Raw genomic sequence first — 27,403 nt, 5'->3', positions numbered from 1 at the left:
GCTGATAAAAACCCACTCCATGCACACCAAAATGCCACCCTGGAGGGTATAAGGGTAGGAGGAAAACTGGGTGGAATAAACCCCTTCAAGCTGCACAGCTCCAAGTCTGCTCCATTTGCTGTGCAAATTAAAACGAAGATGTGGGAGGCACATCTTGAGTTAAGTCTGCCTTATCTAGTGCCTGGTATTAGGTTCTGCTGTGCCACCTTGTGTTATATCACATCACGTTTGATTCAAAACAACACCATGTGGGTTTGGGTTGCTCCACTTCTACCACTTCAGCATTTAATAACAAAACCAAATCAAACATAAAGGGGGGGGAGGGGGAGGGAAACATACACATACACACACACACACACACACACACACACACAGAAAAAACAACCATGAAAAACCACAGCAACTTTCAAAACCTCAAGATAGGGAGTAAAAAAGGGCATAGGAAGAATTTCAGAGCTCTCATTTTTCATTTGCTAAGCAACCTCCAGTTTTGTCCGCATCTCAGAACACTCTGCTTTTGGAAAGATAAGGTGGTTCATGCAATAAAACATCCTGACGTGAAGATATTCAGGCATTTCTTTCTCCCAGCGTTCAGCAATTGCTTTGGTTTTCTTACTGATTGCAAAGCAGATTCCCTGCCACAGAAATGCAGCCAAGCGTCTAACGCGCACAGCGCTGCTATGGCGTTGTCAGCACGCAGCGTTATGCCGAAGTGAAATCATGGTGTGATTCCAAATATGCTAATTGCTCATCTCCTTCGTAATCAAAGCGCAAGGTTTCCTCCCGACCTCGAGGCACGCTTTGCAAAAGATCTGCAAAGTTTGGGAAACTCTCTCAGCCCTTAAAATTCATGCAAAGTGTGCAATTAAATGCCAAGCAGTGAATCAGCAACTGTTTCATTCTGTTCCCCCCTTCCCAGAGACTGGAGCTTGATGACACATATATCTGCAGGACATGAGCTGGGGCATGGATAGGCCACACTGCCACAAAAATGCAGGGCAACTGATGTAAAACAAATGCTGACCTGGAAAGCAGATTTCACAGGCCTTTCCACTTGCCTATTCATTTCTAGAAGAGAATCGGTGCAAATAGAGTTAATGAAGGGCGGCTGAAGCGAAAACATTTGTGCCTCAAATGGAGAGCAGATCATTGTCAGTACCCTGCATGCGCCACATCAACGAGAGCTGGAAATTCTGCCTGCAATTAAAATGTTCACCTGCCAACAATGCCAATTATCCTTTATTATCAGAATTGCGATGTTATGAAGCTGTTGAGCTTTGGAGTCAGGTGCTAGTATGAAAATCTGCATTGTTTGATGCTTCTTAACCTTTAGGGTTGAGAAAAGGCAAATGAATATGGATAGTAGAGGCTTGAAATAAACAGACAGAATAGAACTGTAGAATATCAGAGTTGGAAGGGACCCTTAAATGTTATCTGGTCCAATGCTCCTGTTATACACAAGGACACCCACAGCTCCATCAGGTGCTCAGAGCCCATCCAGCCTGACCTTGGATGTCTGTAGGGATGGGGTACCCACCACCCCTGTGGGCATCCACACACCACCCTGGGTGAACCCCAGTGCTTCACCCACCCTTATCTTAAAGCACTTTTTCCTTATATCCAGTCTAAATCTCTCCTAATTTTCAGGCCCTAAATGAAGTGTCTTTTGGAGGTTGACACTTGAATTTGCCTCTTCCTTTTTTCAACGCGATGCCTTGCATTGAGAAATTCCAGCACGGCCTGGTAAGACTAATTAATTAGTTCCTGCAAATGCACCATTTATATGAATATTAGTAATGCACATCAAGCTATTAGGTGCCGCAGCAAGCTGCCAACAATTACCCTTAGTGCCTTACAGGCATTTTGTAGGCACCCAAAGCCTTGGCGAAACCCTACTGCCTCCTGCAGTCAAATAGGAGCCTTGCCTTGTCATCAGCAGCACCCAAATTCCATCCTTCATGTTTCTGGTAAACACAGTTATCCCAAGCCTTGCAAATTCAGATCATCAAAAACAAACAGCTAATGTCACAAAGATTAACACCTGTAAAGCACTTTGAAGGAGAAAAACACTGCATAATCCCCAAATATTACATTATTTATAAGATGACCTGATTTTAAATGTTAAGTTTGGCTTATTTTTATCACAAAGAAAAACAAGTTCCTGCTAGCTTGCTTTACAAAACCAATTACCAGTGATCATTGTATTGTGCTGCACAACAATACGCAGCATTGCCCCAAAAAGGCATATCTAATGCTCCAGAGCTGTTTAGCGGAAAATTAACTTGCACAGTGTATTGCAATACAGGCATACATGCAATTCTAATAATGGGCATGAACTTCAAGCTTCTCTTTTAAAAATATAAGAACGTGTTAACATTTTATTTCATCTTTTCCTGACTTCAAGTGATTTCTGTATTTCTGCTCCTCTCCAGGCTGTCCCTGATCAGAATAAAGCTGTAAGAGAATAGTAAATGCAGCATCAAGACTCACTTCAAACTTATTTTAAAGTCTCATCAGCTATTTTGGCTTTGTTAGAATGCAAATCCATTCAGCAGAGAGAAGTCAGTAAAGAGTGACATGGTGGCATGGAAAAAGAGATGCACAGGCTTCTGTATGAAACCTGAGAGGGAACCCACAATGTGTTAGGACTGTCTGAATACAGAAAGCCAATGCTGCAAAACACTTAAACGTATTTAAACACATATTTCATCTCATTTTTATGCTTTTTGTAGACCAACTTAAAAGCTTCACTCATTTGATTTCCTTCTTCCCAGGGGAAAGTCTTTAAAAAAAATAGTAACAAAATTAAACAACAGGAAACAATCGGAGGCAGATCTTTAAGTGCCAAATGAGGTTCCTAATTAAAGGGGGAAGTGCATAAATCAAGAATGACAAAGTAGTAGCCCTAGAATTACAAAGGAAATGAAATACAAGTCTTGAGATTATGCTTGAAATTATGTATTTCTTTAAACATACTGTGATTCTCATTAATAAAAAAACAACAACAATGTACTAAATAAACAGGGGCAGCTATGAGTTATCGGAACTACACCACCAGCTGCTGTTTCTGTTGGTGCTACTTGCACTTACAATAGCTGGTATTTTACAACATGCACACTGAGATAAGAGACACTGAGTGACAAATTGCTGAGGGACTCAACCAATAGCTCTGATGGGAGACAACTGAGGAGCACAAGGTCCTGGCAGCACCACTGGTTGCTGAGACAGGAAGGTGAGATAAGGAAAAAAGGGAGGACATGAAATGGAAATTTCAGAAATGCTGAGGTTGGTGGAGCACACCAAGTGGCAGAGAGGAATTACATCTGCTCCTGCTTCTGCAAAGAAGCTGCCACAAAATGGTGTCCCATGGGGTACATACTGTACGAAATCCTATCATAAGGAAGGAGGCAGCTCCGAGCCCAGTGGGATGGAAATCCATTTTCATGGGGGTTTCTATGGATCCAAGCACGGGACAAAGAGCCCAGTATAATTCTCTGCTCTCTCTGCACTGAGAACTGAAATCACTGCTGGAAACCCTGAACTTTTCTTCCCTTTCCAGAAGCTTTGGCACAGGCACACGGGCTCTGTGGTAACGGTCATCCGATTCCCAGGTTGTGATTTTGTCCTAAAAGAACTCTGGACTCACTTTTCTCTATTTCAGCAGCTGCTAAGGCAGTCTAAATATTCTGGCAGCTAGATGCTCAAGTGGCTTGACTTTCAGCTCATTCTTCACTGCAGCCTAAAGGGCAAACAGAAGTGAGTGGCTTGTTCAAAAGAGTTCAAGCCTCTACTGAATAGCTGATTGCAGTTCTAATTACCATGGGTTTACATCATTAGGGATAGCAACTGAAAAGGAGCTCTAATTCTAACACTGAGATCAGCTATAGCTCTTTTTTTCTTTGGCCATCACCACTAAATGACTGCTTTCCGACACTTCTTGTACAGACAGGAAGGAAAAGTTTGCTTTCTATGGGGGGAAAGGGATATCAATAAAGTGTAATTATGATGTTTTTGCTTATAAAAGTAAGTGGACATCCTATGAGTCCAGCAGTGGGAGCAGATCTCACTCCACTCAGGTATTTCAAACTCAGTGTTGCTGCTCACTTATGCCAAAGCACTGTATTTTGACCCCCCAGATCCCAAAGAGCAATCTGATGTCAACCAAGCTGTCATAATGTGCGTGCAATTAGAAGTAGTTACGATATATTGTTTGTAAAGCTTTTCCACTGCGTCTAAAGCATCTTCTGACTCTACCGGGGCTGATGGGAACCCAAAGCTGCAGCCAAAACACTAAAGGAAAAGACACCTTCATATCACTATGTGATGTTTCGAGGGTCTGTATACCAGATATACAGAGAGAAAATAAAACTCCTTCCATTTTAGGCTACCAAAAGACATTTCAAGTCCAGAGCAGTTGACTCCAGCACGCACTTTTGGCACAAGAAGGAGAAGATACCTCATTTCTAAGGAAAGCAGTGGATGTTAATGAGCTTCACATGCCAAGAGCACCACTGGAACAGCAAGGGAGGCTCCATACAGATAAGCAGTCTTAACAGGTTTATTGCTTGAACACTCCGCAATTTTGTTCCATTGCTGCAAATCTCTGCTAAAGTTACACGTATTACCTTCTTGAGACCTCTAAGTCAGGGACCAAGAGAGGCTTCCCCACTTCATCCCGCCTCATCACTCACAGCAAACATCCTCTATTCGCAGCTGAGCCATGAATAGAGATTTTACTACTGACTGCACTTACATGGAGACCAGCACTCAGGTGATGGGCATTTGATATTACTCAGCTCTTTCCTCCCATATAATACACTTAGTTTTGAAATTGGTATTTATCATCTGTGTCTCAAAAGACTGATTTCTATTCCCCAGTTTAATGTGAATGTAGCACTAGGGAAAGTAACCATAAACTGCACTGGTTTGCAGATGGCATGTGAGTGACATCCCACCTGCATGCTTTTACTTTGATCTGGCACAGAGTGAGAATACATCTCCGAGGGGATTATGTAGATCAGGCTGAAGGTCTGTGCTATTTTCAACCTCCTGGTCAACAGAGATGCTTAAAGCTTGGAAGGGAAGTTATCCATTCAAACCTGCAGAAAAACTTCTCAGCCCAATTCTTGTAACTGACCACAAAACAGATACAACAGTGTTGGGTAGTTTATACAGAAAACTAACCTAGACTTGGAAAAAAAACCCATAAAATCGTATTTAATCTGAGGTTATTTGAATAATACGTCAGTAAGACATGCAGATACTGAGACAAATGCTAGGTCTTACTGACCCAGATAAGTGCAGCACAGTAGTTTGGCAGAATCCCTTGTTCTGAAACATCTGCCACCTGTCCTGGCACAGACACAGCTCCCTGCAATAGAAGTCACTTGGGAAACAGGGAGATTATTCCAACTAATGTTGCTTTTATTATGAATAAATTCTATGCAGAATGGAGAGGTATTTGAATCACTCCGGTCAGACAAGGCTTCAACGAAAATTGGATTTCAAGTGGTAAATATACCTTTGTTTTGTTGTTGCTTTCTTTGCCTTCACTTGGTAGGTTCCATGTCTAATGACCTCTTTGCAATTAAAAATATCTGAACTAAAGGTACGCCTTTTTGTGACCTTACTAACAGTAAATCTCTAAAATAAATGAGATGTGCAATGACAACAAGTGCACTGCAGGGACAAACACATACGCTTAACTCTTCATTTTGTAACTAGGAGCGCTGGCACTTTCATGGATCCAGACCTTGAACAGACTTCCTTTGCTGCCAAGCATCTCCATGTCACCCTTCAGATCTGCTGGGCTTTACCCAGCAAGGTCTCCTGCCTCCTCCAGTCCAACTTACAGGCTCAAATGGCTTGGCACCTTCACCCGTTTAAAATCACTCAGAACCAAACAACACCCATTTGATCCTCAGTCAAGATCTCTATTTGGCTTGAGGGATCTGCTCTGTCCTGCCCTAGCATCTACAGGCAATTATGTTATCCCTTAGGAAAGCAGGTCTTCCACAGGACCTCTTAAGAGCAAAAATGACCTGACACTGCCCCTCTCTTAAAGCATTCATCCCCATAGCCTCACACAAGCCTTACAAATGATTTTCATGCAGAGAGGACCCTTCAGCTTTAACAATTAAATCTTGTTGGGAGCACACAAGCTGCTCCGAGCAGGCAAACCTTGTCACATATACGACTCATCCCTTCCTGATATTTTACTGCCTGATTAGTAATAATCATTTCTGACAAATCCTTTCTACAGCTCAGAACCAGTCGTAGCAGTGCAGGGATGCTCCATGCAGAGCCCAGCTGAATGCAGATGTCTGGCTTATGTGTGGCTGCCTGACAGCAGCTGAGCACTTTCTTCACTGGACACCAGAGGGAGAAGGAGGAAAAGACAACTGATAGGGACAGTGTGGAAGAGCTGCTCCAGGAGCCCTGAATTTGCTTACAGACTGCAGAGTCAAATGTATTTCTGCAATGGGATCAAGAAGACCGGCACGTCATCTACCTGGGAAGGCGACAGCAAACACTCAGTATGTGCTCAGTATTTCAATTCAGCAAAAAAACAAAGGCAAAAGAAGAAAGAGACTCAGCAAGATTACCAGAGAACTATTTACTATCCTATTAAAACTCTGCTTTTATTTCCTCATCAAATCTTTTCATTATGCCTTCAAGCCATAAGAAGGATTATTAAATGTCATCCACAATTCAAATAATTAATGTATGGTGGTACCAGATACGTATGTGCTCTCATGGAGAATTAATTACAGCTGCTATCTTTCTTCCAACCATATTTTTTCCAAAATACATATATTAATCATGAGTCTGCCGTGCATTTTTTTTAAGCCTATCCAGTGTTGAAGGTCTCCAGGGAACTCACACTTGGAAAATTGGAGAACTCGTAATATATTCTGTTCTCTACTTTTTAATTTACTAACTAAATGTTACAGTAAAGTAAGCACTTGGAAAAGAAGAAGGATAAGAAAGGCTTTGCTTGCTCCAGAACTGCTAATAATTGCAGAACCCACGTCCTCCATTCTTTGAAATAGCCCTTCAAAAACAATAAACCAGAGCTGCCAATTCAGAAGGCAGCGTGTCCCCATTCAACAGACCAGCTTTGGTTGCTAATTTTCTACAATTAAAACACTCTGGGAAGGTTTCAGCACTTTCACAGTCAGTGCAGATCCCAGGGCTGCATTTGGCCTCTGCTCCTTGCTCTGCTCCCCTCTGTCCCTGCAGTGTGCCTGTAAGGTGCTGAGCACCACGTGTGCATTATCCATGCAAAACACTGCGCTTCAGCAACACAACCAAAACTGAGTTCAGCTCCTGATTGCCAGGAGATAATTATCAGCAGATAAACAGGTCAAGAAGTAGCACTTCAATTGCTCACAACCTGGGGAAGTTTAAATGCTCTGACTTCAACCCAGGTTACAATCTGCATCCCAGGTGTAGCCCTTCCACACTGAAAAGTCCATGGCTATCTGGCTTTGGACGCTGCAAACCACAAAATATATCACAATCCTCTTCCATCCCAGCAAAACAACACAAGAAATACCCACATTATTTAAACAAATCAAGTTTTATGAGCAGATCAGGGGACGTCATGTAAGGCAACAGTGTAACCATACAACCTGCTTGCCCCCTACCAGAAGCTGTGTGTAGTGCAAGAGCACACAGGAGCTGCAAGCACATTCATCCCAGCAAAGCACCAAACAACAAATAACTTTAACCATCCATTTGACGCAGCAACTGCCAACATGCAGCAGTTCTTACACCTCCAGACACAAACCTTTTCAACACTGAAGATTAAGGGAGCAGATCTTTCATGACATGCATGTTTTTGGATAATTTGAGGAAGAAATATTTTCAAGTAGTTTTAAAGACTTACCTCCTCGCTGCACCAGCAACGTGACCTCGCTTCCCTTCGGACATTCAATCAGCATATCTACCACCTGGTTGTGAGTGAGGCTCTGCACATTCTTCTTGTTGACTTCGACTATAAGGTCACCCTCCTTCAGGCCCCGGCATCGCGGGCTGTCCACAATTTGTTTCACCCTTTGGCCACCCCCACCGGGACTGTCTGCTATAGTAAAGCCAAAGCCCATGGGCCCTTTCACTATATGCACAGTTATCAATTCAGGTTGTGTTGCTATTGAAGACGCCAAAGAGACCGTGTCATTGGGGTACCCATGGGGTCCGTTGGAGGAGACCTCAGCTGGGCTGCTGGGTCTCGCTTCCTTTGTGCCATTGACTTTCCCTGTTTTACTACTGTGGCTGGCTGGGGAGTCATAATTTTCCTGCCCGTTCACAATGATCGGCTCTTTGTCCAAAATTGCCACGGACGTCACCAAGCTTGTGTTGGGGTCATCGGGATCGAAGGGCAGGGGGTAGCCTCGGCACAGTTCGAGGTCCACGCTGGCACCAATGGGGATGGACTGGAAGATTTTCACAACTTGGGCGTGAGTGTGCCCCAGCACACAGGTGTCATTCACGCTGACTATGACATCCCCTGCAGAGGACACAAGAGAGATATATCAGGTGCATACAGCCACAACACACTTGTATACCTCAGGAACACAGAACTGGAGCCCCAGAAGCCCACAGGTGCCACTTGTGGGCAGAGAGCAGCACTAAAGTATTTTGCAAAGAAAAGCTGTGATAATATTTGGACAAGCGAGAACTACCAGCACACAGTGGATTCAGCACATAAAGCCTTCATGTGCATAAACACTTTCTGAAAGTGCAAATGGAATTTGGTTCATGCAAAAAGGTAATAAATTCAAGCAACAATATATCGCCTATTTTGCAGTTATTGCCAAGCCCAGCTCTCACTGTCACACCCTGCTCTACAATGACATCTGACAGGAACAAAACTGAGAGCTGTAACAGAAGGCTCAAACAGCAACTGCTTAAATACGGTGCCATGTACCGCGTCTCAGACGTACTTCAGCCTGAAATCTCATTCAATTCTTTAACACTGTGGCTGTAAGACAGGGATGTTCAGCGTGTGATGTTCAGGTGAACCCTACTGGGATTTCCTCCTGTTGCATCCCACCTCCCCGCTTGCTGATCGGAAAGCTGAACATCTTTCCCCAAAAACACGATGAGGACTAAAGGTTGTTTTGAATTGCATATAAAAACAGCCACAAAACCATAAACCAAAGTGAAGGGGGTGATTTTGAGTGATGGCACCAGTACCTGTCTCCATTTTGCCATCCAGCGCCGCAGGGCCGTCAAGCACCAAACTTTTGATCTGCAGAAACTCATCCGGCTCATCTCCTCCAACGACGGTGAAGCCGAACCCCCTGCTGCTTTTCCTTAACTTCGTGTGGATGAACTTCCCTTTCAACTCAGAAGGGTTTCTTGTAAAAAAAGGTTTCCCTGTGTAGGAAGTTTGGAAAATCTATAAAAAGGCAGGCAAGAGCATTTGGTCTTCTTTTCCTCCATCCCTCTGCGTTCTAACAAGTGCACAAACAGCAGGGAGCAGGGACAGGACCAGACTCTGCTGCCCTGTCACCTCACTGCCCTCCACCTGTCTCCCTGGCACCAATCACGCAGGGAAAGGAGTGAACAAAACCCTCCGACTTCCAGCTGTTGTCTTTGCTGTGGTTGGATGCACCACAGTACTGAGGCTACACAAGGGGAAAGGGCTTTTTTTGGAAGGGAATGCATTAAAGCTAGCAGTGCTGGTTCTGATAATATGTCTTATCTCTGTCTTGAGGTGATTTTATCCTCTCCACTAAGGATGAGATTGAGTCGGCAGTGAAAATTTCTGCAGAAATTAGTATCATAGTTTTATTATACATGGCTTTCTCCAGCAGCTCCAGAGCGATGTTCAGACACCATGTAACCCTTCAGCTAATCCCCTACCCACCCCACCATCACTACCCTCCTATCACCTCCTCTGGTGAGGAGCAGGGGGGATGCTGACATTGCTCTTCAGACACAGTTCCAAGCCTGACTCCTTCCTTCCTGCTCCTCACCTGCAGTGGATGAAGCAGTGCTGTAGTGAAGGTGGATCAAAGAGCATCCCGAATCCTACGGGGGGCTGTGCTGGAGGACTGCTAATACTCTCTGGGAGCACGGATAAGGGAGCACAAGGTGCTCCAAAAGCAAAAGCTCATCCTTGCACAGCACATTGCACAGGATGGGAAAGGAGTCACGGTTGTGTACTTCACAGTGCCAACACTACGCACCTCTGCACTTCTAATTATTTTTAACGTTTAGAGGGGAAAAGCCTGTGCCACTAAGCCCTCTGGTGACAGCTCCAGGATCAGCAGCCTGTGTCATAGCCAGCAGAGCTGGCATGATTTCAGAAACCTCGGCAGCATTGCCGTGGGGCTCTGCTCAGAAAGCAAATCTTAAAGGAAACTGGAGGCTTGTAAGCCTTTGAATGGGGGAAAAAAATAAAATAAAATGTATATTTGAAGATTATTCATGAGGGGGCAGTGCAAGGAGTCCGTCTTCTGCCTTTGAAGGGCAGCACAGGAACGTGGCAGTCCTGCACATGGCAGGCAGATACTGTGCTCAGACCCCAGGGTGCAGAAAAACATAGGCAGCTTGTAGCAGGGTTTGGCCCTGTGCTCATTTTTGGTTAAAAAAATAAGCAGAACAAGCAAAGCTTGCCAGCATCTGCCTACGAACATGGCTTGAACTTGCCCTTAGTAACAAGAGACAGTAGCACCACAGGCTATGTCACACCTATGGTGTTCGCAGGGGAGAATGTTTTAAAGGAGTGTATCTGGAAGATCCCAGCAGTGCCACCAGAGGGAAATGGAAACACCCAGGTACAGGGCAAGGAGACAGGGAAGCAGGGAACAGTGCTACAAACAGGGAGCAAGAGAAGGAGGAACAGCACTAAGAAAGGAAGAGGAAGGAGTGAGAGAGAGAAGGAGTATCAGTGTGGACCAGAACATCATTGAGGCAGGCTAACAAAAATGTTGGTGCAAGATTTTGGTGGATGGCAGTTGGCAGCAGGTGGAGAGCTGAGTGAGGTCCCCTGCACAATGGGTCCTGCATTGCCAGGTATGGAGTTTGGGCAGCCCTTGTACCATCTCAACAGTATAAAAAATCAGCACTCAAATGAACTGACCAGTGTTGGATGCCTGGTGGACAGGGCATCATCTCCAGACACGTTTTTCCTTGGTGCCAATCTGGACTACCCTAATATACTCTAATATCCCATGGGAATGTGCTGGAGGGTTTGCATGCTTTTGTTTTTGGGAGGGAAGGCTGCCCTGTGTGAACAAAAAGAAATCTATTTTCTATTTTCTATGGATCGTACTGTAAGAGCCATGCCATAAACTCAGCTATGAAGACATAAAAGCCTAATCCTTGCCTAACAATACAGCTCTGTAGCAAAAGCTCCCCTATTTGTACCTGCATCCAGCATCAGTGGTTAAATCCCACTGATGTAACTCACATTTTTGTGCCTTTTTGAAGACTTGGGATACTACATGAAGAACAGTCATGGTTCGTTTTTTCATGCAGGTAATCACGTTTGCTCCTCACATTTGGCAACAAATGTGGTTTTGAGGTAATTAGTCTCAAAGTCTAGGGGACTGGTGTGTGATACTCCCTTTATTGGTTATGGTGGGAACTTCCTTTGCAGGAAAAAACCTTGTTGGGCTTTTACAACTGGTTTAACAAGGTTGTTACCTTGCACTGGTGCTTCCCGAACTGTCTCTTGGTTGTTTGAAACAAGGTTTGGAGCAGCGGGTGGTGGGAGAGATGGACACTCCTCTGTCCATTCTGGAGAGGGCAGAGAGGGAAATGTTACTCGTTTCACAACAGCACTATGAGTTCCTCCACGTACACACACTGGGAGCATGGGTTTGAGCAAAGGAGATATGTAAAGCATAGCAAGAACAGAAAGAGACACAGAGAGAAGGAACAAAATGAATGGGATGTTCAAAAAACAGCTCTGGAGGATCCTCTATGTTTAAGTCAATCAATCTGTGTGTGCTCGGACAGTATTCCTCACACTCACACTCAGGACTTGCAACAAAGTGGTCTCAATATTTACATTAAAGCTATTCTACACAGTCCTCACAACATCAGTTCAGCCTGACTGAGAAATAGAAGGGATGATGTTGCGGTAACTGGGGGTGTAGGATGAATGCTGAGACCTAAGTCTTCTCTCCCTTTGACAGGAGCTGCTGTTCAACAAGGGGTGGGAAATCTATGAAAGTCCAGAAAGAAACCTGTAGGTCCCTCACTGCCATTGGGTTGCTTTAAAAAGAAAATAAAAGGAAAACATTTTTTAAGACATGAATAAAAGGGAAAAAAATGGGGTGGGTGAAGTGTTCTGAAATCATGAAGTTAATTCAGATATCTGAGCTACACAAAATGCAAAAGCTCTCTCATGCAGAGGGGTTTCTCTAGCATACGTGTACAATGCTCACTCCTCATTCCCTTCAGTAGACTATGAGTCCCAAAACAGCCTTTCCTGTGGGTGTTGTTTTACCTCTAGAACACATCATGGCCACAGAACAAAGGACAAAACCATCAGCATGAGGCTGCCAAAGTGAGGGAGGGCAGGTTCCCCCCTGAACACCCCAATCATCGTGCCCTTGGTGCTGCTAACCTTCTGGTGGCTGCTGCTGTTGTTGTTGTTCAAGCTGCTTCTTCCTCTTTGCTTCAAGAACCGGGTTCTCATATTGTGTCTTCCGGTTGATGTGGCTGGGGATGGAAGAGAATGGTGAATTAGGAAATCTGTCATGTAACAAGCAGGAATCATGGTCAGGTGTGAAACATCTCTGAGGAAGGAAACGAAATACCAAACAATATTGACAGCAGTGTATGTGAAGCAGTGAGCCAAAAAGCCTGCTTAAGAAAACAAGAGGATTCCAGTATCAATATGATATCTGAGGAGAAATGGCAGATGATATCAAATACATTAAAGTAGTGATTCACTCTTTTAAAAAAAATGAAATTACAGCAGGAAAGGTGAGGTCTGTCTGATTGCATTTTAAAAGGCCAGCCTACATCGTCACCGCTTTAACTGGATTCCTAAGGGCAAAGTCATTCTCACTGGAGTCAAACAAACAAAAAAACAGAGGAAGTCCAAATACCAGGTAACATCTGCAGCAGAGATGAGCTGCTCGTCACCCATTAATTCAATGGTTTCTGTAATCTCCCTTCTACTGTAAAGTTTCTCCAGCACTAAGAAGAGTTCCCACTGTGAGGGGATGTGCAGATTGAATTGCATTCTCTTAAAGCCCATCTTTGTGTCCAAGGCAAGGTCTACCCTTCAGAGCTTGTTATTTTATTGTCTCCCATCCCACAATATCTTTAATAAGAACAAAGCACATTTTAAGTAATTATGCTATGAGCACTGCAGAGTGCTGGTTCTGAGCATTTCTGCTAAAGATCAATACTTAACCAAAGAAACAAGTAAAAGCCAGTTCATGAGTTTTGTAAAGCATTTTCCATTTCAAGATAGCTTCAGAAAGTTAGGAGAAATCAGAATGATTTCAAAAAATGATACAGTTTAAACCTTTTCACCCTACAGTTGTTTCTCAAACAAACTCAGTAAGCAGCAATAATGCAGTGCCTGAATTAGAAGGAAGAGACAGATGCTCAAATTCAAACTATTCTGCCAGTTTATTGATAGCAAGTAAAATAAACTTATGTGTCATCGTTGTTACTTTCCAGTTTAATTCCAACAGGAAGGAGTGCTGCAGAAATAACTGGCATCCATATGTGAAGTGGTGGGAAAAAACACTGGAAACAATTCTTGGCATGGCATTTAATAGCAAAAAAATATTCTCGATGCCTTTGATAAATAAATGTCAAGCCTTAATTATACAGTTTGCTAACCTTGTTTCCCTAGGCACAGATGGTAGGGTCAGAAATGAGCCAAAGCAGACAGAAATTGTATTCCATGTCTATTCTGAGGGCTATCGTAAGCCATCCTAGTAGACAGGAGTATACACATAATTAAAAATTCATTTTATGGGGTCAGTGATGAAACAAAACTCAGCTCTGCAGTTTCCCAAGGGAGGAATTTGTCATTCAGATAAAGGAGCTGTTCTAATTCTGGCGAGAGCTGCTCTAACCCCTTAACTCTAGTCTGAACAACACAGCCCAGCACAAGAACCTGTGTGGGGCGGTGTGGGTACATCAGCTCCTCCACACCTCCTTACCAATGACTTACAATGGAGCAGGCACCAGGGCTCCACATAGGATGCCACTGAAACACCGCAGAGTGCAGCCCCCACTGCCCACCAGCCCCACCAGAACCACAGCACAGCACTTACTCTACATAGTAGACACCATATACGGGATCCTCAATTTTCTCCCAACCAGCAGGCAACTCTGGAAATAGAAAAAACATTACTGGAGATCCGTGGGAAGACACCCCAGCTGCTCAATGTTAGGTCTGCTCTTGGCATTAAATGAACAAGTGGTTGATGTGTTTTCTTTCTGGGACACCACAAGTACCCTCATGGTTTGGCCACCAAAGGCAGAGCAGCCCTCCATGGAAAAACTGCAACAGAAATGGACTCATTGAACAGGTCACATTTATTTAACACCAGCATCTGAAGACGGGTGAGACTGCAGCAGACTAACAGAAAGAGCATTTTCCTCTTCTGTACCCCAGACAGGCCATTTATGATCACCCCTGCTGATAAAAGCATATTTTTTGACTCATTTCTTAGAGATTTACAATGTATGCCTCAGCCCCCAGCCCAGTGTAAATGTACATCTTGGAATGGGACAAAAGGAACTTAATGTAAACGCTCAGCATATGGAAACCACCCATGTGGGGCTGGCACACACAGACGTAATCTCACTGCATAGCACTTAATGTAAAAACACATATTGCCATAATCACATGTAACAGAGATTCCCTTTTTTTAATTAGCATAATTAACAAAAAAACAGTCCTGAAGATGAAATTAGTGTTTGGAAATGCATCCACTTTTGTTCCCGTTGATTTTCTAGACTGCATATAGTACTTTAGCTATAATTAGTGAATGTAATAAAATCACTTCAGCATCCAACTGAGGGTTATTAAAGCTGCATGTATTACTTAAGGGCCTGATCCTTGTCCTACTCATTTCAACACAGTTGGCTGTAAGTACTGAAATTATCACTGGATCCAGTGGCATAGTTCTATAATACTGTAACTCAACTCAAAAGAAAGCTTCACCGTGCAATGGACTGCGAGATTGTGATCCCTGTCCCATGGCCTCAGCACTGTCAGATAACATACATTCAATGCAAAATAGTTCCTCAAGACCAATGGTGAACAATCAGTATTCATTTATTACCAAATACAAAGGTTTATTTTCATTAACAGTATCAATTGCTCGACCAATACAATCAGCAATGGCCTGTTAATTTGGATAAATGTAACTATCTCATCCTGCCTTAATAGACTTCAGCTATGTTGCCATAAGGACAGAAATATCTCCAGACTGGAGATGAACAGAATCTATACAAACACACATGGGCTAATTACTCAAAGTTTACGTCTGTGTTCAGAGTTGGCTGAAGATCAAACGAAATCGATTGCATGGTTTTCACTCCACATTCTCTTATTTGCAGATAGAAGGTAGGTTTTTCATTCCTATCACTGTTTTATCCTTGCTGGATTAAACATCTTTGGATTCCTTGAGACATAAGCAATTAAATGCAAGCCAGTGCTAAGATTTGAGTATAAAAATACTATACAAGTTTATCAGAGGACTAATTTGAAATGAATGCTTCAGAAACTGATATTCCTTCACACTATACAAGGAAGAAGATGGTATGAAAACAAAAGTTACAAAGCAGAAGGCCAATCTTCAAAAGTATTTTTGCAATGACAGCTCTGGTTTGCAAAGGAGGCCTCTCTGGTGAAAACATTCTGGGGCCAGCTTGAAGAATTTCAGTACAGGAAGATTAAAACTTGGCAAGCAATCGGGGACATCACAGGTTGTAGCTGCCATTTCACTCTTAACTTGCCCTAGGTTGAAAGCAGAATACCAAAGACCAAGCAGTGGAGAAGCAAGAAAAGTGAATATGGGAAGGGAGATGTAATGTATAAATGCCTCAAAGTGAGTTTTCCACCATTATTCTTGCTCAGTTATGTTTATATTTTAGTATTGTTTTTGATTTTTACACTCAAGAATACTACACTTTTCTTCTGCTTACAATAGGTTTTTTATGCTAAATCTTGTTTTGTTTCTTTTCTTTTAAAGAATGTCCACAAAACAAAACAGAAATTCAGTGCTTTCTTAATCCCAAAAATGCTCCTGTGCCAAAATCATGTCAGGCCCCCAGACAGTTTTCTATCTCTTCAGCATTCCACTTAAAGAACCTATGTCTGTGTTTCCAGAAATACCAATACAAAAAACTGTAGCTTTCAACACATTACTTGTTGATTACGTAGATGCACTTTCAGACTTCTAAAGGCCTTATGAAATTTATCTAACAGCAGTAATCTCCATAGCAATCTAAACCATTATTTTCCGTAGCACAGTCGAGCTTCTTAGCTGCTTTAAATAATTCATGTCCCTTCTCTACCTCTTCTGCTGTGCTGAAGATGACCCAGGGTATTCGAATTTTTCATAAACATAAGACTTCAAAAATACATTTTGCACCATTAGGAGTCTGAGAGAGTCGTGTGGTTTTTAATTTGGCATGTAGCATTCTGCAGCCTCAGGGCATTTGTTAGCAGGTAAATTCAAAGGAAAAAATCCCAATTTTTATACTTTAAAGTCTGAGATAAATAACCAGATTCCTACTGAGATGCTCTTGTTTAATACCCTGTTCCACAGAGAAAATGGTTGAGTGGATGGATTCCAACAACAGAACTCCAAAAGCAGGGAATCGGGTTTTACCCAACCATAAAGGAGCTGGAGATGAGCTCAGCGTACTCAGCTTGTATTGCTCCCCATGTAGGTGAGTGAGCCCAGAAGGATCTGCCCAACCATATAACAGTTCTACTCCAAAGCCCAGATTTCTGTGCCCTTCAGTGCAACATTCTAACAACAGAAGGGTGATAACGTTAAGAGATGATTCCATGTTGAGTCCATCTCTTTGAAAGATGCTTCCACTTTCCATTTTCTCATATTCATAAAGCAAACTGCAGATACACTGCAGAGCAATTTATCTGGCAACAACATGTTTATACTCAACACTAGTGCACTTAGTGAACAGGCTGTATGTTTTCATGCCCCCTCACTAATGCTGAACCATTTGAACATCTCTTCCCCCTCATGGCATTATTTCCTAATCTCAGCAATGTATCAATGGGCTGAGATCTCAATAAAGCTTTCCTGCATTACAACAAAGGGAACATCTCGTGATGTTCAAACAGAACACCTGGGTGCAGAAGTGCCTGAGGAACTCGGGCCAGGCTTATCAATTAATGAGTTTTCCTGCATCTGTTTTTCAACACTTATCCTCATGCACTATTCCAGGTATATTACCCAGGAGAACTGCTCTTGGGGTAGTATTAAAAGTCATTCAAAAGCTGCTGGCTGCCAATGCCCTATCAATCACACAGAAGCAGAAAGCAAAATAACTTGCAAATCATTACAGACACTGGAGGTTAATTTTCTGGTAATGCAGGCCTCCTGTATGCACAAATATAAACTGCAATCAGCCATCTTTAAAGCAATAATAAACAGAGTGGAAACCCTGTGCAATCTCATGCCTTTCAGTGCACTACAGTGTAGGTGAACAGAAGTAACAACTACCTCCACCATCAGCATAAACAGAATGAGCACAGATGAGATTAGATATTGAGACAGCCTTCTTCACAAAATGATGCAGCAAATAAAAATGTACCATATCACTGAAAATCGTCTGTTTGTAAAATCACCTACTGAAGCAAAACGTTCTGCTGTTTCATTCACAAGCTCAGCAAAAGCAACCCTGTGTAATACTGAAACTTCCTAAACCACAATTTAACTCTCTTGCCTGGGAGATACTTTCACCTTTACCCACTTGATTTCGGCAACATTAAGCCTCACCCTGAAGGCAGTGATACCATCGTAAAAGCCCCTAACTTCTGCAGGAAGAAATAACTTCTAACAAACCTTGCACAATTAAGGCCCTCCAGCTTTCTTAAAACCCTGAATTGGTAAGAAAATCAGTATAAGAGCAGAGGAAGACCAATACCTTTGTTGGCTAGGGGAATTTTGTTGCTAAATTATGCTTGTTGAAATGAGCAAAAATTGAAAGATGCAAAATGACAAAAAGGAGAAAGCAATTGAAGGCTTAACACAGTGCAGTTGAAGTCAAACATCAAAACGAGAGATGGATGATTTACCTAGTTCACTGTCCAGTTCCTCCGTGTGTACCCCTTCTTCTCCAAGGGAAGAGCAGTAAATGAGATAGAAAAAATTAAAAGAAAAATTCAGATACCAGCACCAAGCAAGAAATTCCCTAGAGCAAAAAGCAGAACCAGCACTAACTTACTATAGATTGAGCCCAAGCTTCCCATTCATTTATCACAATCTAGCGACCAGAATATTGATGGATTTCACATATGTAATGAAAAAAAAATGGAATACCTATATCACTTGGTTACTTTCATGCCACAGTTTGATGTGGCAAAGCATCACGTTTGTATGCTTCTCGCTGCAGTGAAGCTTCTCCCTCAGATCTGCATAGTCTGACCTTTGTAATCCATTCTGCAGACATATGGATCTATAAGGTGGCCAGACCTGAATGCCAATGAGGAAATCTGAGAGAAAAACCTTGCATCCAAATAAGAACTAATGTAGCAAGGTTCTCAAGAACAGCCCTAAATTTGTGTGCATGAAAGGTCTGATTGACTTCACTGTACCTCCTCAGATGATTTAAGATGGATGTGAAGCAACTCATGACTCATTTAACTGGAGCCACAGGCCCCTGCCAAAGTCCAGAGGCACTGGTAAAGGCATAGACAGGAATTAGGCAGTTTTAGAGGCACCTGGGACAAAGATCACGTAGTTTTCTAAACACACAAAGCCATCAATATTCGCTCTTGCTCCATTTATCATTATCTGCTCCATATTCATAAGTTAACAGTGACACAGATGATTAAAGTACTGCTTAGCCTATAAATAATAATAATGCAGTCAGAAAATGAAGGATGATGACAAAACCAGAACAAAGATGGTAAAAACAATCGTGGACCTAATATGGTAAAGCATAAGCTGTATAAGTGAATGACAGAAGCAAACAGAAGGTGTAGTGTCATAGTATTTGGATACCTAGAAATCACTCCAATGATCTGCAATAGGTTCTACCAAAACATCTGTTTAGGAACATTAACATGAAATATGAACTATGATAGCCTAAACAACTCGAAACTACCACCAACTTGTCAGGGACAAACCTCACAGAGAAATAACACCCGACAGGCCAAAAAGAACATCCAACAAGCACAAAACCCACAAACAGGATGGGATTGAGCCTGAAACTCACATATACGCACACATAACAGACACAAAAAATGGAGCTACAGTCCCATGACTTCAGTGGGACCCCAACACAACCCTCACAAAAAAAACCCATCCAATATCCATGATAATTTTCTCTGTTCTTAGTGCTGTGATGTACAATTGTTCTTATGTGTGAAGTAAGATCAGAGAAGCCAGGCAAAACACTGCAGTGCGCTGCTGCACTATGAAGCAACTCATCTAAGTACTGAATGTTAAAAACGTTCATTAATGAGTAACTTGGTGAATGAAGCGGAGGGGCACGTGGGAAGATGGAGCTTGATACTTTTAAGGACATGATAAACAAAAATGTTGCTACTCTGTGAAATTACCAACTAAATTAAAAAGCAAAATGATGCAGCTGTATGTCTCCAATCCCAATTAAATACATCATGCCAGTGCTTGCCTTGCAATTGCAAAGAGGACCAGAGGTTTAGAAGGCTTTTTCTTCTGCAAGAAGAAGTGCCATGTGATGTTATCAGGGCTACTGGCATGGTGGGTGAACTTCCGCCAGGGCAAAAGTTGTGCTCAGGGGAAAATGCCCTCGAAAAGGATAAACCTTGTGCTGAGCTTTTGCAATCTCCTTTTTTAACTTCCAGCAGTGCTTAATTGCAAGGAAGAGGGAGTTCTGCCTGTGTGTGCTACAATTTCATTTTGCTCCAGTTCTGATTACCCACTGACGTATCTGTTTTTAGGCCCAGAAAGAGGCTTTCATTGGCACAGCTCTCCCCTGACAGCTGATGGCTCTGCTCAGTGGGAGCAGCTGGTGCCTGGTTGCACACACAGACGGCTCCTCACATCCTGCAAACCTCACAAGTGAGAGGAAGGGGAGGCCTGAGAAACAGGGCATTGCAAAAATCAGAACGCCTACCAGTCATAAAGGCCCAATGGAAAAGCTGATCCTTTCCCAAAATCAAATAGTGACCAGACCAGATGATCTTAGTGGTCTTTCCAACCTTAACGATACTATGAAAATCATAACTTGCAATGGGCTGATTCACACCATAGGAGGTTAATCACACTACGAAACTTCGTTTCACAAGGACAGCACCAACACCAATGAGGTGAAACTCTCTGCTTTTAACTGTCCACCACGATAGCACTGTGTCAGCCAAAATTATTCACTAAGATCCCAACACCTTTTCTGGTCTGTGGACCAAAATTTCCATGCAAGTTTTCCCAAGTTTAAGTTATTTTTTGTCATTAGTTCCTTTTCATCCAGTGCAGGGAAAGAACCTCCATTAGCAGCCCTGCCTCTGGCTGCTCTAAACCTGACAGTGGCTTGCATTTCCAACATCTCAAGGAATACAAAATTACATTGATGCAGATTATCAGTGACAAAAATCTACCATTTCCAACAGAACTTGTTTTGAGCAATCCTAACATCAAGTGTACCTCCAAACGTTAAGTTTAAAAGTGAAGCAATTGAGTTATTTCTGCCCAAACACAATTCTGATTAAAGCAGGGCAACACAATGGAGCCCACTGAGGCCCTGATGTGTTTCTGCTACATGGGGACCCACGGAGCTCTGGGGTATGGTCAGCACTGGTGTGTACTGGAAAGCCTCTGCAAAAACAGAGCCTTGTCCTTCTACCACCTCTTGCTGACTTTCATTAAACAAACAGCCTTCCTGATGGCTCACACACACACACAGTGACTTTACAACATAACGAGCACCACCTCTATGCACTTACTCATAAACCTTATCATTATTATTTTTACACATTTCTGAACACAGGTTATTGCAAAGGAAAGAGAAAGTCAACGGCTCAAACACATTATTGTTTAGCTATTTTCAGTCTCTTACCATCGTCTTCACATTCTTCTAGAGGCTTCTGCTGTTTGCTCAGGCACCGTGGATCTAGCCAAGATGTTGTTTTTGTATTATGGCTGGAAACAAAAAATGGAAATTTGACCTTTGTTAATAAACCAGAGCTGAAGTATCAGCGACAGAAAAATATATATCCTCTGTATTATTCAGCAGACCTGAAGGCATACTTTTTGCCTCAGCAGCAGCAGCATTGCAATTTGCTATTCTGCAAACTAGATCACCAAACCACGGGAATTGTAGCATTGTAAAAACAAAGGTGAAAACCAAAAAGCTAAACTATGGAAACCAGTGTTCCTGACTGGCAGGAGGCATGTGAAAGCTACAATATTGTAATATGAATTTCTCCATTTCTGGCTTTGGTGATTTGTTTCTTAATTCCAGGAGCTGTCTCAAAGCCATTTGCCTCCCGATGAAAATACATAAATTTCCCTTCCCCCATAAAACACGCAGTGACCTTTCTCATTGCAGAAGACCTTTAACGTTTGTTTGGATATGGCCCTCACATTAGTCAAAAGCAAAACTTCCAGTGACAGCTTCTAATTACACCAACACAAATGTTCTGTGGGAGCCTTGGATGGAAGCAGAACAACTTTGTTTTCAACTCTTCCTCCCTACCAATCCCCAGGCAGCCTGGCAGTGACAGTCCTTGCAGTGAACGCTGCAGTGTGAACAACATTGCAAGTCATTCTCTAAAAATTATCTCCTCCCATCATTTCATATGCATATGGAGACAAGCTGGTAATATAATGCCACAGCCTGATGTCATCACAGACCTGACCTGCAAAGACAACCCTCTGGTCCCTGAGGTGCTATTTGTCTGGCTTACGTCTTCACTGCTGAACAGTTTGGAGCATCAGTACAGTAGAAAAACTATTCTCCTTCAGGGTCTTGGAGAAGTGTACAAGCTTAACCTCAGCATCACAACAGCTTCATGACATAGGAAATGCCATAATGAGAGCTGTAATCCTCGAGGAACTAACACCTGACCAGCAAACTCGTATTTATTGCTATGACTTGTGACTGCCCTGCCCCTAGCATCCAAATCATTGGATATTAGGAAAATTGTCTTAGGAAGAATGGTGAGGCATTGGAGTAGGCTGCCCTGGGAGGTGGTGGGGTCACTGTCCCTGGAGGTGTTCAAGAACCATAGAGATGTGGCACTGAGGGACGTGGTCAGTGGGCATGGGCTGGGGTTGGACTTGACATTAGCAGTCTTTCCCAGCTGTAATAATTCTATGATTCTATAAAGTCATTGCTTTACACATTCTGCTGCCCTGCCTGCCCAAGGCAGGACAAGCAAACTGGTTTTTAAACCTTTTGTATGCTTCAGAACAATTAATCTCCAGCTTGAAAACTGAATGGCAGAAATTCAGCAAGTTGGGCAAATTAAAAACAATAAAGCTGAGGGGTCCTGCCAACTTATAAACAGGAAAGTGTAGCCTAGCTGAGAAAAAGGGCTGTGGGAGAAGAGCAAATGAATATTTACATATTTCCTCTAACTCTGCATTTAGCAACCCAAGGCTCACAACTGTGTGTTTTCTTGAGGCGCAGAGAATTTAGCTGAACACCTTTCAGATCACACAGAGGGTCAGCATTGTGTCAGACCTGCAACATGGACTGGCCTACATACAGGGTAAGGACTGGGATAAATGGGGTAATGAAAATCCAACTAGCACATCAGTTCAGTGTATTCTGAGGATAAATCACTTCAGTTACAAGCCAGCAGGGTCAGTTCTCCAGCACACAGCTCCAGCCCCACTAGACCTGTGCTGGTGGTTTTGCATGCATCTCAGATGCTCCCTTCTGCACCCTGACTTGATAACTCGAAGTGCTGCAGATGATGGTTTCAGGCATCTGAACCAGCTTGGATGCACCAGCTCATTAGCTTGAAACAAATCAAACTAAATTGTTTCTAGGCTCAGAGTGTCCTTAGAATTAATACAACTGCAGCCATTCAACACCATATCCACACCAACACGCTCTCGCACAGACCCTGTGCATCTGCACCCTCAAAATCTGCACTCCAGGTAAGGCAGCAGTTGGTGTGCTTCCAGACTTTGCCATCAGACAACAAGGCGTAGATGCAGACTATATTTTTCCACCATGACTATTAACTCTCCTGCATAAGATCTAACAAATTACTTGATCTACTTCTGTGCTAGGATGCTCAAAATTTCCCTGGTATCTCCAGCATTCTGGCACTCTTCTCTAATTTGCTCCCCTGCCCCTGCAACCAAGAGAAAACCTGCAACGATGAACCTCTCCTTGGCTTCTCCCAAAGCTCAAATCAATTCCTTATCCCTCCCTCTGCTTGCACAGCTAAGGCCTCGAGTTTCATAAGTTAATTGAATTTTAATCTAGCTCAGCTCCACAACAGGTTCTATTTTATAAGTTACTCCTATCTCAATAAATCTAGACAAGTATAATTAGAGACCATTATTTATGGCATGAAGAAAAAATCAATATCATCATAAAGCTGCTGACAGCACAGAGCTTTTAGGCAAAGCCTGTATAACACCAGGTGCTTTTTGCTTTCCTGAATTTACTATGCCTGCTTTGCACAGAACTATGCCTCCTGCAAACCACTGCAGCATGTTAACACATTTGGCTGTTCTGACAATGCACGCAGTCCACAGCCTGGCTCTGGGTGAGAGTGGAGGAATTCTCTTGTCTTTGAACTTGGGAATCATCTGGACGTTAATCCAATCAGGAAATGCAAACACCCTTCACAAGCAGTAAAGAACTTTTAGCTCTGCAACATAACACAGACACTAAATATTTCATACACACACACACAGTGCATCCATAGAGGTTTACTTCTGCCCGCAGAGGGGGAGAGAGATGGAATCAGAACAACGAGAATGAGCTTTACTCTATAAAATAGACTTCTCCGTTCTCGGTGTAGGCCATCTCCCAGTTTTCTGGCAGAGGACCTAGGTTATCCTCGGCAGAAGGAGGTAGGTATTGAGGGAGGCTCTGAGATGGTTCCGTGGTGGGAAGATTGGTGTGGCTATCAATCGCAGACGGTGGGGCTGTCTCTCTGACGATATGCGTGTGATGCTCGTCTTGGTCACCAGACTCTGCTGTAGATTAAACACATTTTCCATATTCAGAATTAGGAGAATAACATTTCCTATCTGAAGAATGATCAAAAGGAGAGATGCTTTACAAGGCAGCCAGAAACTCAAAGTCAACAAGCCAATGGTGAACTTCTCTAGCACTGTATTTTTTCTTTTTTAATTAAAAATTAAAATGAATGTCAGCACTGTACCATGTGTCCACATGTTCGTAAGTGCCCATCTGAGATGTCTAGAGAGCTCTACTACACAGATCTACACTATTTCCTACCAAAGTCAATAAGGGTTATTTTACGATGTATTTGTCCCTTCTCCCTTTATGGAAATACTGTTCATGCCTCTATTCGTGCTGTTTTGAGCTATATACACGAAGTATTGCTGGTCATTCCCCCTACACCTAATTACAGCTAATTAAAGAGCCCCCAGCCCTGTTTTTTGGGGGGGCTCACTAATGGCAGCTCCTGTACTGTTTCAACCACGCATGCTGCCTCTGCAAAAGGACAAGATATTGAAAATAAGAAGCTGGAAGATGATGGAAGAAAAGGATCTAGACTACAGCAGCGCTCTCAGATGCTTGCTTTCTAGCCTTCCCGCTGTTTGATATTTTTAGGTAGAAGCTGACAAGATAAAAAGGCATGAATGAATCATCGCCAGCTTGAGACTGTGAGTGTAAACATGCCACAGCCTGAAAAACACAAGTCACTGAGAGGTCTGCTAAGGAAGCGGGAGCATTTTAATATGACTAGCACACTTGCATGTGAAACAAGCATAAGGAATCACTTTGGTATAGGAGGAATATCTCTCTTTTCTTGATTCTGTGCCCATTTCATGGAGGCAAGGGGCCAAGGTGTGAGAACGTTATGACAAATGAGTTGCATCTTCCAGTATTTCATCGTGTTGAAATAAAATGAGGAAAATAAATGATGCTACGCTCAGTTCAGGGGCGAAGTACTGAGAAGAGTGGAAAGGAAGGCAAATAGCATCTCTCACTGCCTTCCTCATAAAATCAGGTCCTGCAATAAGAGTCGAGCTTGCTGCCACCTCACAACCCATGAAAAATTACCCTCAAGTGAAAAACTTCATAAAGGAGCTGGGAGGCAGAGACAGGGATTCGTAGCCTGGGAAGGATGAGACCAGCCAGCAGTGTTTTGAGTCAGAAAAATGTGAAGAGTAACATCCTGGCAGAGCACAACCCTCAAAACCACCTGACATGAGAAAGACCAAAACTACATTGTGGCCTAAATCCTTCTCAAGCTCCACAGAGATGTGTGACTTTATATTACACAAGTTTCTAGTGATCTTTCAGCTATTGCTTGATGATAGCCAGAGCCGCATTAAGATCTGCACTGAGTAGGACATCAGGCCTCACTTCCACAATGCATAGCCCTCAGTCTGTTGGAAGGGACCATGGGGAAGAGGATCTTGTAATTGTGTGCAGTATCTCCCAGTGCAAGGAGGGGAACAGGACAGTCATATATTTCAGAAGGAGCAATAATTAGTTTCAAATGTGCCATGCCCGAACCATTTCATATTGATTTTAATGACTGGAACTCAACCACAGGTCAAGCTCTTCCTTGAACTTTCTGAGCTTGTCTAAGATTGAACTGACAATGAGCTGACAAAGCTACAGACAGAATTGAGGTTCTGGGCCAATTTACAATGAAAACGAGTGTATCTCATGTAGTATTCAAGATCATTTCAACTTAGAAAGTTTCTGATTTCCAGTGGGAGACTTATATTTCAAGCTGACTGTCCACAAAGCGAAGTTCAAAATGATGGCATGTTCCTTGACATCAGAAGTAATTATATGATTCTTTTAAAGAAAAATCTCTGCATTTGCCAGAATGATTAACTCAGAGCATAAAGGGATTTACAAATGTTACCTTTAATTTCTACCAGACATCATTTCATCTTCCTGTACTTAAACTTGTCATTTGGCTCAATGTAATTGAAATCTACACTGGAGTAAGTGAAAGCAGAATCTGTCTGCACCCAACAGACAATTTCTGAAAGAAATATGAATGTGTCCTTAATGATGAAACTGCACGTTACCACAGAACATCTTTTATACAATTCTCAATTATTCTTCACAGTTTAAGAGCCCTGATTAAAAATCTAGCAGTTTCCTACGCTGGAGGACTTTAAAATGCAAGGCTGCAAAATAAAACGCCTCCCAGGAAGCAAAACCCACAGACAGACAGACAAATTAACCAAAACCATTTCCTGTGCATCCTAACTGTCAGAACGCACTATTTTCCATTTACCTGTGAAGCTACTGCTCATTTCAGGTGCATCATCCTCTTCCTCATTCTCTGTGTGCACTATGCCAGCATTTTGCATATCATTGTAAGACTTGGTTCGCTTTGGAGTCGACTGCTTGGAGCCAGACTGCAGGTTTTGCAGAGCATCGGTGGAAGTCACTTTCCCACTGAGGGGCTGGCTGGGAGGCTTGGGCGTTCCATAATAGTTACCTAGGCAATAGAAACACATTTGCATCTTCAGAAGGGAGCAGTTTAAAGCACCGAGATTTCTGTTTTATTTTCAATTCCATCAAAATCTCTACCCCTCCCCACTAGTATGTAAATAAATATGTAAACTAACACAGCGTTCCCATTTTTTGAGGGCCATATTTCATCTCTAGAGCGGACACGGACATATTTTTGCCTTTTAAGTTATTCTTGTTAGTTGTAAAAGCAGAAGCAATGGTTCCATTGTTTAGGTGCACTGAGCGTACAAGGGCTAAAACAAAAGGCAGCCGTGGTGAATACCAAACTTCATCTCATTACAGCTGAATTTCAATTAGTAGCCTCTTTTACATGTGTGCACCCACACAATGCTGTGGCAGATCTGGAGTGAGCCCTGCAGAAAATAAAAAATTCATGACTGCTATCACCCAGCAAAGTGATGAAAGGCTCGATGACCTGCTTTAACACACAGGTTTTTTTAGAGTGGATGCTGCGTTTAAAAGCAAAAACTGGTCTCTCTCTAAAGGAAAACTTTGTCAAAGGAGAGGCACCACGTGGCACTACTTCCTCCAAAAAGGAAGCTCAGCAGTTGGGTCAGCCTGG

The 27,403-nt window shown here is 42.7% G+C and overlaps 1 protein-coding gene across 50 annotated transcripts in view; it reads right to left on the bottom strand.

Annotated features, from left to right (window-relative positions):
* MAGI1 (membrane associated guanylate kinase, WW and PDZ domain containing 1) overlaps nucleotides 1–27,403 on the bottom strand; it is a 284,769-nt gene that overhangs the window by 43,468 nt on the left and 213,898 nt on the right. For 14 of the 50 annotated variants that reach the window (XM_015875202.3, XM_015875217.3, XM_015875215.3 and 11 more), the window contains 9 exons: nucleotides 26,600–26,806; nucleotides 24,131–24,341; nucleotides 21,235–21,317; nucleotides 18,272–18,307; nucleotides 14,265–14,322; nucleotides 12,590–12,684; nucleotides 11,662–11,754; nucleotides 9,202–9,384; nucleotides 7,892–8,512 (listed from right to left, as the gene is read on the bottom strand). In XM_015875202.3, the coding sequence (XP_015730688.2) occupies nucleotides 7,892–8,512; nucleotides 9,202–9,384; nucleotides 11,662–11,754; nucleotides 12,590–12,684; nucleotides 14,265–14,322; nucleotides 18,272–18,307; nucleotides 21,235–21,317; nucleotides 24,131–24,341; nucleotides 26,600–26,806 (1,587 nt within the window). Of the gene's footprint in view, nucleotides 1–7,891; nucleotides 8,513–9,201; nucleotides 9,385–11,661; nucleotides 11,755–12,589; nucleotides 12,685–14,264; nucleotides 14,323–18,271; nucleotides 18,311–21,234; nucleotides 21,318–24,130; nucleotides 24,342–26,599; nucleotides 26,807–27,403 lie in introns of all 50 variants that reach the window. The other 36 variants (XM_085516259.1, XM_085516260.1, XM_085516267.1 and 33 more) reach the window with 5 other exon arrangements.

The sequence above is a fragment of the Coturnix japonica genome, chromosome 15 (assembly GCF_054131305.1).
Source record: "Coturnix japonica strain WE chromosome 15, WE-NBRP24, whole genome shotgun sequence".
NCBI classification, from domain to species: Eukaryota; Metazoa; Chordata; class Aves; order Galliformes; family Phasianidae; genus Coturnix; species Coturnix japonica.
Note: the sequence above shows the minus strand (reverse complement) of the source record. Positions and strands in the feature narration are given on the sequence as shown.